An 18,560-nucleotide genomic window follows, 5' to 3' on the forward strand; every position below is an offset into this window, starting at 1 on the left:
AATACTTTATAATAAAGCAACACCAAAATAAACCACAACATAAATATTTGCATATGCCAACTTTAAAAAGAAATAGTAACAATACTCTTATAAATCACAACAATTTAAAAATCACTAAAGTGAATCTCGGTTTTAACTCCACACTGACTACAAACAACCATTTGATGGGTAACAACTTTTGAGTCGATTCATATCTTTTTAAAGTCAATAGAAAATTCATGAATGCAAATTAATAGTCAAACAGTCAACAGCATACTGAAGGGGTCGCAAGTGACACATAAATAAAGTCACGAATGAACAATCAAACAAAGTCACATCATCATTCACGTTGCACTCTGTGAGTTGATTAAATAAGTCCATCAGTCCACACAACGACATCCGTTTGTTCCAAAGCCAATTTTTTTTTCTCACTCATGCCATCGTGAATAAGTCATCTCACATGTCCAAAATCTCAAAGGTAGTCGTCGTACAGGGTGTCACTGTTGTAGAGAAGTCGTCATCATGAATCTTCATTCAGTCAGCCCCTCAACATTATGCTGCAGGGTAAAAAACACACCAAGGGTCAATGGAAGTTGCCCCTGACTTGGCATTCGAAATGGAACTAGGTCAATGCCCCCAAAACACAACACGTGCAACATTTCAATTGATTGAGATGACTCCATTAGCATCCACCTCATCATTTTCTCCTCTTTCCGTGCAATGTCCATACGAGGGAGGTTTTCAAAACCACAACATATAACAGGGAATTTTAATTCATAGTGGGAATCCTAAACAATTAGGCCAACCACTGGCACTAAGTGTTTTGACAGCCCACTAATTTTTTCTCCGTGGCTGTTTTGGAACAATTTTAGCCTAAAAGGTGTCAATGTCTGTAGTAAGACTTAAATATTTGATATCGGTACTTTGATGATGCCACATTTTGACAACAAAAATCAATAGAAATATGGTGACGCCTCACTGTTACACCTCCAGAGTTTATGGGTTCTTATCATTGACATTTTTCATTTGCTTCATTTATTCATGACCAAAATGCAGTCTGATCGTATCATTTAACTTTTGAGCTTTAAAATTCCCAAACAGGCATTTTACCAACATTGGCCCCTGCCTACAAGAACCAACGAGAGAGGAACTTATCCATTGGGGTAAATATGGCATGGGTAAACATCATTTGTACCATCCATCAGACTTTAGAGTGCAAATTAAGACTTCACTTAATTTACAATTTCCCAACATTTAAAAATTTTCTTTTGTCAATTTCAAAAGGATAAAACAGAATTTTCACCATAAAACTTATCAAAATGCTATATTCGATGCTTTCAGGCTTAACTTTGTGGAAACCCATTAAAACTAAAGTAAAAAAACAATGTCTCTTTCCACCAAATATTTTATTAGGCGAGACTAGTTTCAATGCATTGGCCTGAGGATGATGCTGATGCATTGAAACTAGTCTCGCCTAATAAAATATACAGAAGAAAGATATATTGTTTTTTTTACTTCAGTGATGAGAATGCACTTTAATATTTTCACTGGCTCATGATTTGGTTGTCTTAGCATTCCATTGAAATACTGAGTCTTCATAGGATAGGTCTAATCCTAAGTTTGACGAATCTAAATCCTAATTCTCAACAAATCTCAACTTATGAATCTTCTCCCTTTCTAATATTTAGCTTTCCAAATTTCAATTCAATCCAACCAATTCGGTTTTTACGTTTCATCCAAATTCAATGCCGTGTTTTTTTAATACTATTTTAAATGCATTAATTCAAGTTAAATCTCCAGATGCAAAATTACGATTCAAGCATTTAAAAAAACTGACTTTATCTTTATTTTACATGAATTTTCTAATTCCCAAAGGCATAAGACAATTGTTTGTACAATTTGGCTGCATTTAGGGAAATAATTTTCCAACGAGAACATTCAAAATGGAAAAATTTCATTGACCTTACCAGCTTACAATAGCTAGCATGGTCAGGTCCATAATTCAGTGTATGTGCGTCATGCATTAAGATGACGCAAACATACAAATGGAGGAAAATATTTCATAAATACACAGTGACAATGCATTGTGATAATTACTGGTGTATGGAAATGAAGACAACATACAATGTACACAATCATCAAGGAAGATTTTAAATTAATTATGCAAACACACTGGTCTCTGCCAGCTGGGAGTCAAACGTTGGAAAATCTGACAATTTTCACTGAAGGCATGATGACCACCATTCGTCAAATTAAGTCTCCAAATGTCACCACTAACTTTTATGAGGTCACAATTGTGAACCATTTCGGCATCATTTTTTAACACAAGGATCCCAGAGTCTAAATGTGATAATATTCTTATGATGATACAACAACATTAATTCGTCACAATTCCTGAGTTTATGATCACCCAAATGGAAAAATAATTAGTCCAGCCACGTGATGGCTTGCAAAGAACAATCCAATTACTTGTATGAGTCATTGAGTCTTTAAAAATGTCTCACGGAACTACCCACTTCAGGTTCTACATATCCTACAACATAAATGAAAGAGGGGAGGCAGTCTATATTTATATTTCACTACAACTCACCTGAAATACTAACAATTTATCAAAATGTTGCCGTAAAATCACAAAAGGAGCGGCATAGAGCATCTGGGCATTCTTCTCTGGAGAACAAACATGTAAAAGATTCGACCTTAGCACACAGGTCACAGACTGATGACAACTCAATGCATGCCAATTCAAAATTACCCCTAGATCCCTTTGATGACATGAAATTTTGACATTCTCTTCAATTATTCTGCATAAGAACATTGAAAACATCATTATGGTGGGGCCTCATCCTTCCCAAGTGGTGTGATAAGCAAGTCTCACTATAATCAAGGTTACCCAATCGAAGCCCATGATAGATAAATGCATATACCTTGGTAGATATTAACATTTTTCCTTCCTATGGCAAGTGTTCATACCATTTGCCAAGTTCCATATGTCATACCTGTAGCATCATTGAGTTTAGAAAAGAATGATCAATCCATCGAAAATAAGTATTACGCCCTTTTAAGTGTTGTTTGCTAATTGAACATCATTATTCAGACCATTATTATTAGAAAATAAATGGGTGCAAGAATGAAACCATTCTTTAAGAAGATCAAAAAATTTCACTCAAAAACCAAAGCATCTTCAGACTTTGTGATTATCTTCACTGTATGACATATTACCTTTATATAAATTACAGACTTTTGGGAAGTTGGATTAATAGTAGACACATTCCTGGGAAATCCAAATTTTTATGAGTAGCCAATCATATCTGCCTTAAAATAATGTCGCGTAGGTATGTTGTAATGATGGCCCGACTAGATAAAATAAGATGTGAAACAAACTGATTTTTACACTTGTATTTTTTTCCATTTACTCAACATATTGGTATATTCATGGCAATTGAATAATCCATTAATCCATCATTTGGAAATGTTTTATGCTTACTTTGCAGCTTAATAACTCTTGTTACTCCTGGTATTTTTTGAGACAAAACTTGGACACTGCACATTTTCATAATCCCTTACTAATTCAACGAGTTATCCTATTTTAAATAAAATCTCCTCGATGACTGAACTTGGCTGCTTGAAGTTTGGTAAAGATTAATTAAAAACAGGACAGCGTAAAAAAATAAATTCTCCTGAAAATTAACAAAGTAAACGAAGGAAGCTCTGCAGTGCAAAGTTGTGCAACAAAAAAAAATCGCTCTTCAACCAATTGACTGCAGCGCCTTGTGAATCAAAACACACCTTGGGGTGGAGAGCGCAGCATCACAACCAGTGAAGTGTCTCCATTCACATTATCAAACCAGGAAAGTAAAATTTTTCAAAACACAGTACTTCAATGCAGCCTAGCATCGCTTTTGGTAGACCTTTGACCTCGACAACCCAAGCTCCCCCCCTCTGCAGCAGTGAAAATGACTCCAGCTACATTCCTTGAGATGTGGGTGGAGGAATGGTCAGCAATTATTGATTGAATTCAATGCAAACTTTCATACTAATAATATGCTTGCCATGGGAACACAGCTATACAAATCCATGTAAAATATTCACTCTCAATTTAGTTACTTGATAACTATAATATGCAAAACAGAATAAGGTCTACGAAGATAATGATGCAGGCAATAAAGGTATTATTGGTAAGGATGGGTACTATGGCTAATGAAGAAACACATCTCACACCTAAAATTTAATGTCAAATTATCTGGTGTCATTGCCACAATCCCTTTTGCCCAAATACAAAAGAGTGTTCCATGGCCACCATTACCACCGTAGTCACTGGAGCACCATGAGCTGCAACGTGTAACACAAGTATAATCAAGTACAAGCCACTGGCGGAAGTGTGCCCACACTCTCAGGGGTACTTTGAAGAATTTTTAGGCATTGCAGCAATATCTGAAATAAATCCATTTTTCTGGAAGTCATCTCAATACTTCTTATACAAACCTTGGACTTGAGGAAAAGAAATCTGCACAAAACAGAGGTCGCATTTCACAACAACACAAGTCACTTTTTTGTGCATTTTGACTTCTTCAGTCAACCATTTCAGAGTGTTGATAAGCCTACGTCTGTGTGTTACAAATGAATGTTTTTTCTTCACCATTGCCCTTTCTTGGGAAATTCAGCCTTTTAAACTTGACCCTTTTGATCACAGTCATCATTCATAAGTAATCTACGAACAATCGATATATATATATATATATATATATATATATATATATATATATGTATATATATGTATATATATGTATATATATGTATATATATGTATATGTATGTATATGTATGTATATGTATATATATATGTATATATATGTATATATATGTATATATATGTATATATATGTATATATATGTATATATATGTATATATATGTATATATATGTATATATATATATATATATATATATATATATATATATATATATATATATATATATGCATAGAAATTAACAATTTGAAAAATAAAAACATACCTCTTTTAGAGCTCATTCGTCATCTACGCTGACTTTGATTCTTTTTCTGGAGGAATCTGCCTTTTCATTAGGCTCTGCGGGCATTACCTTCATTCGAGAGCCGCATATCTCTTGGCCATGCAGTGTCTGTAAAACCAAACCGCACAGATTAAAAAAAAAAAAACAATCACAAAGGAAGAAATCTAAACAAGTGGGACCATTTCCACTTCACCTGTCTGGCTTACTAGATTAAAGCACTGGATTACTTTCCAACAAAATTTTGTTGAGTTATTTAACAGTGAAAAAAATCACTAATTAAATGATTCTAGAGTAATAAGCCATCAGTACATTTATCCAAAGAGTTTGATCACTTAGAAGAGTAATCTAGATTTACTAGAAGTATGTACTACTGTTAAAAGTATGACAACACGAGATTCACTGCTCCCACAGTTTCAACCAAACCAAGGATAAGAATTTCTTTATTAATCCCAGTTATTGAAGTAAAAGTACTGTTTATCTTTGCAGTGCACACAACTCATGTCACACCCTATATTTGCATTATCAGAATTTACGTTTTCCTGCAATTTACAATGTTTTCATCATGCAATGTTTTTACCACGCAATTTCCTGTTTTTCCAACGTATGTGGAAACCCATATTTATGGGATTCCATTTGCAGTTTTCCTATTATTTGCATCACTATGCACAAAGATTATGAAGTTGGGCAACAGTTTGCACTAGGTGAACGGCGAAGTAGCTCAGACTCTAATATATTAAGTTTTCCTCAATAATTTGGGAATGTAAATATTATCCTGATTGAAAATGAATTTAGCTAATTCTTTTATTAAGTTTAACAATAATTTCTGTACTAATTATAACAAGAACATGAACCAGGAATACTTCAGCTTCAAACACTTGACAGGATTTTGAAAATGCCAGTGGTAACATTCTTAAAGTATAGGAAGAGAGCAATGAAAGAAACGCAAAAATTAATTAGAAAAATCATTGAACAGATAGTTCTTGTCTTGAATGCAAAACCTTTTTATCTTTAAAAGTGAAGACTGATTCGAAATATGAATCACTCACGGCAATAGCATTTTCTGCAGACTCCTTGGAAGCATACTTGGCATAGCCACAGCTTTTCCATGACAATATGTAGACATCGATGAGGCTTCCAAAACGACCAAACACATCTTTCAATGCATACATAGGTGGTGGAGTTGGCTGGCACACAATAAATAACCTGGAATTGAAATTGAATGTTATGGGAAAGTCATGAATTATGAGTTGACAGTTTAAATCTGAAGAAAACTTTAACATTAAAAACTACTTTGGAGATTCAAGTCAAGTTGTTCAAAAATATTCATTACTTCAAAAGACCTTCAATATTCTGAGAAGTTCCCTGGCAATTGACAATTGACAGGGTCATACATGTAAACATCAAAGCTGAAACTAAATGAAATAAACGACAGACCGGATATGCTAATGATAGAGAGGATAATTCTTAACCCTTTCTTTCATTTAAAATTAAAATGCAAACCACTAATATAATTTTACTTTTGTTGGTGGCAATATACATACACAGGTTACGTGTTTTTATTACAAATTTTTTCTTTCACATAGCCACTGACTATAATGATCTGGGAAGAAAAATGTGGTGAAATAGCTGGCAGCAAATAGTCAAGAACTCATGTGCTTCCTTCTATCATAAAATCAAACAAATAATTAAATATCCCATGAAATTACAAAGTATTATTATTTAAAAATAAGTTCAAGACATTACCGGAAAATAAAACTAATCTTTGCCTTGCAGCATGGTATTACTATTTATTTAGTGACTATGATTACTATTAGTTGTTAACTTTTCAAAAAAGCTCATTACATTTTGCACCAACTCAGTATAGGAACTAAATACAAGTGACAGCAGAGAGAATTTGTTATCCCCACCCAATAGCGTAGCCAATGAAAAATGTTTACTCATGAAGTGAACTAGATGTCTTGGTGGGAGGCATGGTGCCATGGAGTACTAACTAGTGCTAGTAAGGCTTTCAATGGCGAACAGAAAATAAACACTCCCACACCCCATTGGGAGGCAGACACTTATGTACCAAGCACCCAGGGGGACTTGGGGGAGGGCAGAGAGATAGAAGGGGGGGATTATAGGATACTTTAGGATCCTATAACTGGACTGTAGAAGTATTTGTAGATTAATAACGAAATTGCCATAACTCATTACCTTGAATCAGACGGCATAAACACAAGTTGCCCCACAGTTAACTTTGCAAACAAACATCGCTCCCATCAAAGCCCAACACACACACACACCAAAGTGCGAGGGATTTGCACAACCACACCACTCTTACCGAAGTGCCACCTCCGAGTCGATAGGCGCAAGTGGCTGGGGTGGGGGGAGTTTGGCCGAGCAGTATGCCGGGTCGTAAGTCTCGCCTGTGCCCTTCTGCTGCTGCATGCCATGCACATCACCTGCCAAAAGAGGGCACTTGTCTAAATGACCCGACTCCAATTCAATGCGCGAGTCCCCTTCACTTGGAGTGACCCTCCACAAAGGATCGCTCAAACCACAGATTTGACCTTTCACAAGAACTTGCACAAATTTAATTTTGCTCACGGGGAGGTGGAATTATAATCTGCCTGTACTAGACTAAGGACTGATTTGCATGAAGGGAAATCCGGTTTACAGGTGGGCTAGTCTTAGACATGTTGACAATCGCTGAGCATCCCTTGTGGCTTACAATGTTACACCCCAAGTTATACAGTGACCAATCTTGGGCCCAGGTGTCTTCTTCTGCTGACCATCACAACACCAAAAAGCGTCCACCATTATCTCAGTCGACCAAATCATGACACAATCTAACACACATTTTTTACCATATATGAGTGTTACCTTTATGGTGGTTCCATGATACTGACTAGTTTTTGCTTATCAAGTTCAGTTCATTGCTTTTTAATTGTTCATGAACATTTTTATCAATATTCTTTTGATGAATCATTCCATTTGAAGCATTTCCCATTTATTTTTTTTCCACAAGGCATAAGAAGACATACAAAAAGAAATCCTCTGGGTAGGTGCCATCAGAGCCCAGATATGACCTTAATTATGGATGACAGTGGAAAAATACACTGGACAATGAAATTTCAGATTCATTCTCCAATTTATCCATAGTAATTTTCAGGCCTTGACCACTGATTTTGTAAAATCTACAACATATCTTATCTACTTAACACACGTTGAATTTTGGATAACGAATGTTTCTGACTTACAAATCAAATCGACCAAATATAACCGGCTTTTTCACATGCATTGTACTTAAGCTTCTCCGAATCAAAATTATCAATTTTCAATTTGTGAGAAGCTTTATGGGTAATTCCAATACAATGTTACGTTAAAGTTGCAGTTCCTTCATCCATACAATCGATAAAAATATGCGCAGAGGAATGATTGGTTTCCAAGCATAGTTTTTCCAGGGACCACCTTCTCTGGACCCAAATCATTTCTGTTGGTTCAACAATTGTCTGAGACCTTTTACTCATGCATTTCCAAACAATCCACAGCACAGGGAAACCAACTCTGGTCAACTAAGAATCTACAGTCTACAGATGAAGTAATCAATGAGCGGACACCAAGCACTCTATATGAATGAACCAATGATATCCGTAAGTAAATCAGATGTGAAGTTTCATTGCCTTACCCTGAGCAGCGGCAGCATTGAGGCCTGCTTTGTTGATGACTCCCGTGAGTCCGGCAGCCTGTATTAACGAAGTGGCTTGTGCTATCGTCTCCACCAGAGCCACAAGGTCGGTTTGGAGGTTGGAAGTGCGTGGCCCAACCAGGGAGGAGGTGTTGTTTGAGAGCTGGTGGTGTGGCGGCACCAACGACATGCCAGTCATCCCCATTTCCCCACTTGGCACCATGCCCTGGGCACCAGAGGTCAGGGAAGGCGGGTGTATGGTACCACTCGGTGGGATTCTTGGGAATGGCGTCGATTGTGTGTGCATGCTCCCATGTCGAAACGTCCTGCAAGAGATTCATAATCCGTGAGTGGCCCTCAATCGGACACCTACTTGAACAACAGAAACTCATTTTGTTCACCCCTCGTCTCCTAACTCTCATAATCAGTGCATGAAACCAATTAAGTAAGATGCAATGACAATTGACAACTTAAACACTTAAAAAGAGCCTCAAACTTATTCCTCCCATTTAGATACAATGATTCTAAAAAATCAATGCCCCTTCAATTAATCATTGATGTTTTTGGTTTAACGGAAATCAGCAATTATTTGTCAACTAACATAAAATAAAAACCCATAAGAAAAGTCTAACTACCATCTCATTGCTCTCTGCCCAGATGTGTCAAAACCATTCGGGTACCATACTTGCAATGCAGCCACATTGCACCTATACTAAGCTATCTTCTTGATTATTACTTGTACAAGTTTAAAATTCAGTTTACTGGTAAAAATATCACCTGATGTTTAATTAGCAGCTGATGACAGGAAAGCCACCAGCATGGCCTAAAATAATTTTGCTGAGGCCTTAAACTCTCTGAATCAAAAGAATTTCATTAGCCAGCTCAGAAATATAAAAGCTAAACATTTGACACTCAACTGGTTAAACTATCCATTACAACCAAGCAGCACCTCCTACAGCAACAAGGAGCAAATATTACTCAGTCCACCAGGGGAAAAGTGATTGTATTCAAATCTTAAAGGAAGGCTGAGAATTATAAGAAGATAGAAGTTAGGTAGGGAAAGTAACTGGGATACCAAACCAGCAACAGCTCAGACATCCAGAAAGACAGATGGTCCTCTTTACTCAGAGTATACCATACTCTGTTCATATAGCCAATTGGAGGAAAGGCTCCATATTTTTTTGTTACATCTACGGCAGTGGTTGTCCCATGCTTTTCTCGGACACATGATGTAACTTGATACTGAGGTTTGAGTGATATCAGTGCATTGGTTCTGGAAACTCATCCATGATAATACTCTGGGAGGTTTAGCAGCATTGTAACATACGTTCATTCAGGAATGAGAGTTAGTTGAAGTTATTTCATGGTGCTTGGAAGGAACCTTCCACTCTTCAGAAAGTGTGAGAAGAGAAGGAGATCCCTGTTCCTAAACTTCCCCCTTCCTCTGAGCTCTCAGAATGTGAACTCATTGGTAGACAATTACAGAGAACAGAAGGGATAGGAGAGAGGCTTTTGAAAATGTGGGGGCGGAGAAGGATTGAGAAGGTGAAATGGACCGAAAGGAAAACAAATGAGGTAGTATTAGGTATGGTAGGCAAGGAGAGGGGTTTGTTGGGGGAAATCTCTGTTTCAACTCCAATCGATGACAATTTTCGACAGAAAAATAACGAAGAAATTTGAGAAAAGGCCAGATATATACAGAGATCAAATCTTTATATCCAGAAAATTTAAGGATGATAGCCATGTTATAAATACATAATTGAGAGGATGACAAATGCATCACAAAGCATCCAGGAGTGATGAGTCCTCTTAAAGATGTAATGGAAGCATTTATAAGTTTTTACCCCTCTCCTCAAGAGTTCAATACTAGGGACTGCAATATTTATGTTGAAATATTTATAAATGAGAGTTCAAAAACCAATAATTCCGCACATTTAATGTTTTCACAAAGATGCTTAGCAACTTCACTGGTCTCTGAGCAACATTGACAATGCTGTGAATAGGGTAAATGTTAGGCAATTACTTAATCCAAGGAAAACTACACCTATTATCATTGGTGCCTCATGTTACATCAACAAATTGTTCTTATTCTCTCTTTCAACAGGTTTCCACTGGACTCTCTCCGCCTCTTTATATCCTGAAAGTCTATATTCATTTGAGCATAAAATTCCACATTTCCTTAAATGCATTAATATTCCAATCCTTCCCTCCTTTGTCTTACCCTCTTTCCTTCAAATTACAATTAGCTGAATATTAACATTATAATTGATTGTTATCATAAGCCTAAACGGTCTTCAAGATATACCATGCATACAGGTATAAATACACACAAATGCCCCCCAATAGTTTTATTTTAAAATTAGCACTTACATCCAACACTGTCAACAGCTTTCTCTCCCGTCCCATTCTGCTCAACAAACTAATAAATTGTATCCAAGCAATATTTCTGAAATCATTGCTCAAAACACATATTGAGAAAATACATACATGATGACTTCTCCATTTTGGGCCTTGGTGTTTCAATTAATAGAACTTGGAGGAATTGGCATGAGCATACATATATAACATGCCCCAAACTACGATAGATGATTGAAGAAAGATGGAAAGAATATACAGAGGAACTATAGTGTAAAGGCATTAGGTGCAGAAACATGGTCCATAGAGTGTAAAATCATTGCAATCTTATGACTTCATCAGATCATTTGGACTTCATAATATACAGGTATTGCCGTGAACCCATCAAGGTAAATCTCCAGGATTTTAACCAGACACTTCATGGTGAATTTGATTAAATGCTTAAAAAATTTATTTGAGGCAAAACCATTTTAATGAAATTATGATTTTAAAATAAAAACGCAAACTTTCTTTTTCATGTCAGTTTCTTTAATGTACTGGCTTAAATGAAAAATGCAGAATCTTTGTCAATCAAGCCCAAATGGATTCCTATTTGGATAAAAAAAAAGAGATCAGTTCCACTCTCAGTCATTCCCCTGAAACTTGCTAATCAATACTCTACTGCATGAGCTTATCTCAAGGGCACAAGAGCAAAAGAATTCTCAGTTGGGAGGACAGTCTTCAGCATCTTTGGACCTGAAGATGCTGACATGATGAATAATTAATGAAACTGTCATCCCAGTAATATGGACCAAAGCGGATGAACTCCCAATGGACACTAATTTTTCACCAATACTCTCCTCAATCAATTGTAAAATTTGGCAGGACCCACTAGGAGCTCATCACTTGAAAGCACCAAATGAACTAAGCTATTGAGGACACCATATCTAACATTAATTATTCCCTTGAGTTAGCCGTATAAAGATTAGAAACAGAAATGAAAAAACGTACATGATAGAAATTGTAAAATATTTAATAGAAGAGTAATTTGAAAAACTTACGAAACAATATCGTTTTGTCTGGAGTAATCTGGTTTCACGATGAGTCTCTGGCCTGGGGGATACTCAAATCCATGGAGTTTCTCCTTAGCATACACCGCAGCTTGTGGTGTGTTGTACACAACTGTTGCATGCCCTTTGTACTGAAAGAATTCATATTCAATGAGTACAACATTGCATATAAAACTAAACACTATGGAATTATAATGTCACAACTATCAAAAAGAAAGAAGGCAGGGTCCTATAAAGCAGCATGATATTTTATAATTCATTGAAATTTAATTTAACGACATCATTTCAGTCATCTCAATCAACCAAGCTGACTGCTTTTCCTCCAATTTCCCCATTTCCCCACCCAAGTCCTCCCATTCCACAAGCGCCTAATCGTTTGGAGGAATGATTTCTAACTTAAAACACCAGGTGGAATTCTTTTGCAGACAAACTACTTTCTTGTGCATGTATACACTGTATAAGGTGGAGAATTCGAGCCAGGACCTTCTCCATGCTTTCATAACTGAATGTTGAGTTCACTAAACTGGAGAGTTGCGAGGCATGAGCATCTAATCTGTTTGATCATAGTGAACAGCATCTGCACTTTGTGGGATGTGTGCAGGGGCCGGTGGATCATTGAGTGTAAGGCTGCATATTTGCGTGAAAAATGGTGGGCAGAATCATTGGGCTTTATATGATTTGTACATGTGGGTTTCCCATAAATAGAGAACTCATGTTTATTTTCTTTTATGGTCATAGCCAGATCCAAGAAGTTATTTGTGCCGTTGACGTCTTTTTCTACGAAAAAGGAAATATTAGGATGGATCATCGGTGTGGACTTGGTAAAAAAGTGAGGTTTGCTGATGTTTGTGAAGCTCTAATTTGCCATTTAGCCAAGGGGTTGCAAGCATTGCTGAGTGAATGGGAAACTCAGTGAGATAGATATGGGATGAGAATCAATATTAATAAAACGAACGTTATGTAATTTTCCAGAAAGAAGAAGACCAAGCTAAACATTTACATAGGAGGGCAAAAACTAGAGCAGGTAGAACAGCTTACATATCTTTGAAGTGTTTTAGACCAAAATGGTCAGAGCAGTAGGGACGTGAGGAGAAGAATTGCGATAGGAAAAAAGACTTTCATAAAGAGGAGGGCGTTGAAGACAGGGATGTTGAGTAAGGATGTTAAGAGAAGACTGTAGAAAACTTTGATACAGAGCATAAGTATGTACGGCGTAGAGATGCCATTGAATCAGAGTGATTGACGTAGATTGGAGGCAGATTGGTGGGTGCGGAGTAATCACATATACAGATCATATAATTCCCAATGATTCCGCCCACCATTTTTCACACAAATGTGCAGCCTTACACTCGATGAGTTGAGGTAACTGTGGTAGGAGTCTAAACTGGCGGTTGGCATGAACTTCCTGAATAACGAAATTCTACAATAATATTAGAATTTCCCTTCAGCAACACAAATTCCAAATACACATTAAACGCCACCATAAAGTGAAACAAAATAAAAATAAACGATTGATTGATGGTCATAGATCAACATGATTAGGTTCTTATATTCACACAAAGCAAGACCCACCTCCTCAATTAGAGCTATCTCGATACTGACTCTCTATTTGCAGGAAAAATACGACGTGAGCTGGTATCTAGGTTATCCCAGTCGACATACGAATCCAGTAGGGTCGATGACAACAGAGTAATTTTCCATCCATTATACTAGATTCACCCAATAACTTCTCAGAAGATCCAAGAGATAGTGCTCATAGTATTGGCAAAGATTTACTTTTAGTAAGTCCCATCTCTCACTAGACTGCTGTTACAGTTCCAGCTAATTCCATCAAACGGTTTCATTTCCATAGAGGACTGAACAACAAACTTTTGTTCATTTAAAAATATAAAAAAATGTAGTTTCATGCTTTGATTAAACACTTCTATTTATAAGGCTTAACGCTGAAAGAGATCAAAGCTGACTTGAATGAAGTTCATGGCACACCTGCATTTGAAATTGTTTACAATTGGACAAATGACTTTAAACGTGGCCGTAAATCCACAAGTAATGACATCACTCAGAATGTCCAGTGGAATTGACCCCTCCTCCGAAATGATGGACATAATCCACAATAAGGTTTTAAATGATTGACAAATCAAAGTTCGCACAACAGTTAAGGGATATCACAAGATACAGTGTTTTCAATTTTGCATGTCAAATTCGGTACGACAAACATCTCACAAAGATGGTTGTTAGATTTGCTCTCAGTAGGGAACGAATGCAATTGCGTAGTAGATTTGAAGGCTGTTTTGATGTTTCTCTGTTTGCAATCCCGATGAGTTTCTTCATTGATGCATAACTGCGGACGAAACATGGATGCATATGTGTGTGGTGTGCACTATTACACGCCACACACAAAGGAACACTCAAAACGGTGGGCTTTTAAAGGCAATACAGCTCCGAAGAAGACAAAGACTGTGAAATAGGCCGACAAATTCATGGCCATGGTTTTTTTGGGATGCACTAGACCACAATTTTTGAGATTTATCTATGTTGATACCTTGCAAAAAGGTTAAACGATAAGCGGAGATTATTAAGCATTGCCATTGAACTGGTTAAGCAAATAAATCAAGAAAGAAAAATCCTCATTTGGCAAAGAATTAAATTCTCTTCAATAAAGACAATGGATGGGTGCACCGCCTGTGTAATCTTGATGGCAAAAATTATGGAATTCAATTTTGAATTATTACAACACCAACCCCGCATTCACCATATTTGACCCCCGGGGACCTTTTTTTATTCCCAAATTTTACAAAAAACCTCAGAAAATGATTTTAAGTTTAAAAAGGAGGTCTTGGGCAACACTTTTATTTTAAGGACCTCCTCAAATCCTACTTTTTGGGCGGCAGCTTAAAAGAATAGGAGAAATGCCAGGAAAAAGTGTATCAAGTTAAAAGGAGCTTATGAAGAAAAATTTCAAAAAAATCTACCCAAAACAGTATTTTTCTATTTTTTCCTAAGGACTTATTGAACGATCCATATACACAGAGACTTATCCTTACCATACGATTCTTGGGGTCATCGTGTAAATGGCAATAGTCCAGTCCTGGGATAAGGTCAAAGAGCCTCCATAACTGGTCCCAATTGAGCTGAGGGGAGGCAATGACCTCCAACCGCGTATAACTGCCTTCACCCCCAACCGGTATGCCGTCTGGAATGCAACAACAGCACAATGAAACAATCAATCAATTTTTGCAGGGCATTTAAAGATCTAATTGGGAGACTTGCTAACTTTAAATAGTTCTACAAAATGAAAGAAAAAACATGAAGAACTTTAGCATAATGTAAGGAATTAGCGGCAGTCATTAATGAGCAAGTGGGCTAGACTGAACAGAGGCCACTGCCTATGCCAGTGAAATCTCAGACCATGAAGTTTCATTTTGTCAACCTTAATAAATGCCTAAGTCAAAGACTACCCCATGCTAATTAGGGAAATGGGAACGGTCACTGGTGCACTAATGAATCGGGAAAACGGGGTCACGGCAAAGCTGGCTGCAAAGGACAAATCTCCTTCAGCCAACTATCCCCTCTGATGTTTATATTCTCGGTTAACTCAAGAATTAAGCTTTCTCAGCATTACTAATTTTAGTATAATTTGTCTCGATGACTTAAGCTTTTCATCACGAATTCCCCAATCAAGTACATGCATGTACTCTGTCGGCCACAGAATAACAAGATCAACAACTTTCCCAAAAGTCAACCAAGGAATTCATTTCAGCCGTGGCACCACAGTGGACCATTTTCAGTGCACAGGCATCATCCTCACCATTATAACTTGGAAACCTGCCACTTTCCCAGGCTGTAGAATGAAATCAATGTGGGGAAGTGATGGGTGAAATTCTCATCTGTAGTTTAAATGAATATACTTTGTAACTCCCACACAATTTTTATTCGTACTACCGGTTTCAACGCAACGGCGTCATCATCAGGTACAAACATTTTTCGGGCACAGGGTTGTATATATATGCACTCTTCGGAAAGGAATGTTGGGGGAGGGTGGGTGGGGTGATGATGATGCCGTTGCGTGCGTTGAAACCGGTAGTACGAATAAAAATTGTGTGGAAGTTACAAAGTATATTCATTTAAACAACATGAACCTCCACAAAGTTGAGCCCGAGACCATAGAATTCTTCTCATCTGTACCTCAAGCCAAAACCTACATTTCATGGAAGATCTATATGACATTTTCTTCGTAGGTTCTAATGCCCTAAAAACTGATCATGCTGATATTGTAAACATCAATCAAACAACCTGCAATTTCACCAGCATTTAGATAATGTATTAGCTGCCCTTTCTTGAGGACAGTTAGTGAAGCCCACTTGATTTGAAAGCCTTGGTCATAACGGTCACAAATCTCATCAATTAATTATTGAAAAAATTGGAAATAAGGCGGAGTCTAAATAGCTAACCTATTGATTTTCCACAAAAACAATATTTTCGATACATAAAAGGCCAAAAAAATACGCTAAAAAGGGATTTTCACTGCACATAAAACATATCATCAGCATTTCTTTTATTGAAATTGAATTGAATATAAAATTACATTACACATAGACCTTTGAAGCAAAAATAACAATTATAGATGTGTGGATCTATCATTTGATGGTTGGGGATTCTCCACCCGTCCCAACAAGGGTCAATCTCTCTCTACTTATCCTCAAACATACATAAACATATATAATACGATAATTACGAGGGGAATTATCTACAGGGTTCAAATATTTTTTCCTCCACGCTAGAAAACTAATTAAATTTTCAACACTTTCGAAATCTGTACGATTTAAGACCAAAGCCATCAGGATGACACAACATGATTCACATATTAACAGGCAGCAATGACTCTTGATATTATTTGGTAACTCTTGCACATGGGTAAAATTTCAACATATCATGAACTATACTTAACACATATTTGTGTGTCAGGAAAGGAATAATATACACATTGATTAAATTAATTATTCAAATGAAATTAACAACTCAGAATGCACATGAGCCATAATTGTTATTCACTGTTGGTATTCTCATTCTTAGGTGCCTCCCTGTCCATTGCCAACACATTGTTGTTTCCATTGGAATTAAATTAATAAGTTACGATGAATATTCACAGAACAACACAGAGACGTTTTTTGGCTATTAGAGGTGTAATTGTTCTTAATTAAATTAGTCCTTACCATAATGATGAAACGGATTGTCATGGCCAGAGGCTCCTTTGGGGTGGTTTGGTGGGCCATTAAACCTTTCATTCATTTCCAATGACTTTTGTGGCTTGGGCTCCGCAAACACTGGCTTAAATGACCTGTCACACCCTTCAAAGGCTTTTGCAGCATGCGAAGGCCTGCGTAATCAAGTATATTAATGGTCAATACATAACGTACTACACTTGTATGGGATTAGTTTAGAATCTAAGAAGGTATGAATAAACTAGAACTGAGCTAAAAACAAACGAAAATCACTGTCACAAGCGGTTTTTTTAATTAGGAGTAGAATATAGTATTTAATATCTTTTCTAGGTTGACCTGGTTCTAGAATAATGGCTTACTGTAAAATTGAACTCGAATAACATGAACCATTCAACTGTTAAAGAAGTAATAACCTAGTTGCCAACGTAATCTGAAGCATTTTTAAGCCAGTTTATAAAACATCCATGCAGACTACAAATTGCCACAATATTATTTCAATACCTGTGGTACTTAATGTAGGCAAATCCTTTGCTTTCCTTGGTCACTCGATCCTTAACAATTGACACATAATCGATGTCTCCAAATTGAGCAAACTGTTCACGTACATCCTTCTCCGTCATGCTTTTAGGAACTACAACAAACAACCGCAACAAACGCTCCTCCTCATTCATATCCCTTCTTGAACCCTGGTCACGACTGTGGGGAGGAGATTGGATAAGAAAAGGGGTAATGGATTCCTGAACGAATTCCACAGTTAAAACAATTTAAAAGCAATACCTATGCGCTATAAGAACTTTCAACGGCCTCGGATGAGAACCAATGCATCGTCCATTCATTTCTTCCATTGCAAGAGCTGCTTCCGACGTTTTAGAAAATTTTATATAGGCGACACCTGTACACACATATTTTCATAAGTAGCTGTTCAACAGTGTTAAGCAGTGAACTATATTCATCTAAATCCGAAGTTTCAATTTTACAATACCTTTTGGTTCCCCAGTTGTTCTTGTTTTGACAACCCATATTTCTTCGATGGTACCATACTTTTCAAAAGATTCCCGAAAATCCTCTTCAGTTACGGTTTTTCCACAAACGATGAAAAGCCTTGAGTTAGGAGGATCGTCATATTTAGTATCTCTCGACAATTTTCCCCCATCTGAGCCATAATAACTTTCTCGGTCTCGGTTATCCCTGTCAAACAACTTCCGCCTCTCGGCCATTTTGGATTGATTCGTGGACTGCGCTGAATTTCTTGTT

General features: G+C 36.9%; 1 protein-coding gene across 1 annotated transcript; it reads right to left on the minus strand.

Annotated features, from left to right (window-relative positions):
* On the minus strand, positions 1-18,523 carry LOC139696521 (RNA-binding protein 45). The gene is made up of 11 exons (XM_071595312.1): positions 18,289-18,523; positions 18,084-18,198; positions 17,808-18,002; positions 17,298-17,461; positions 15,129-15,277; positions 12,076-12,215; positions 8,681-9,006; positions 7,334-7,454; positions 6,057-6,213; positions 4,993-5,118; positions 1-536 (listed from the first exon to the last, which is right to left on the minus strand). Exons 1-10 carry the CDS (start codon positions 18,521-18,523, stop codon positions 5,005-5,007), a joined length of 1,716 nt encoding a protein of 571 aa, XP_071451413.1. The 3' UTR covers positions 1-536; positions 4,993-5,004.
* Positions 18,524-18,560: the final 37 nt, after the last annotated feature.

The sequence above is a fragment of the Hetaerina americana genome, unplaced genomic scaffold, assembly GCF_022747635.1.
Source record: "Hetaerina americana unplaced genomic scaffold, ioHetAmer1.1.p SCAF_7, whole genome shotgun sequence".
NCBI classification, from domain to species: Eukaryota; Metazoa; Arthropoda; class Insecta; order Odonata; family Calopterygidae; genus Hetaerina; species Hetaerina americana.

Excerpts from the sequence above, each read along its gene's own strand:
- LOC139696521 (XM_071595312.1), bottom strand. The coding sequence starts at position 18,523 with ATGGCCGAGAGGCGGAAGTTGTTTGACAGGGATAACCGAGACCGAGAA. Across the intron at positions 18,199-18,288 it reads AACAACTGGGGAACCAAAAG|GTGTCGCCTATATAAAATTT; the intron begins GTATTGTAAAAT and ends ATGTGTGTACAG. Across the intron at positions 15,278-17,297 it reads CAATCCGTTTCATCATTATG|ACGGCATACCGGTTGGGGGT; the intron begins GTAAGGACTAAT and ends GTTGCATTCCAG.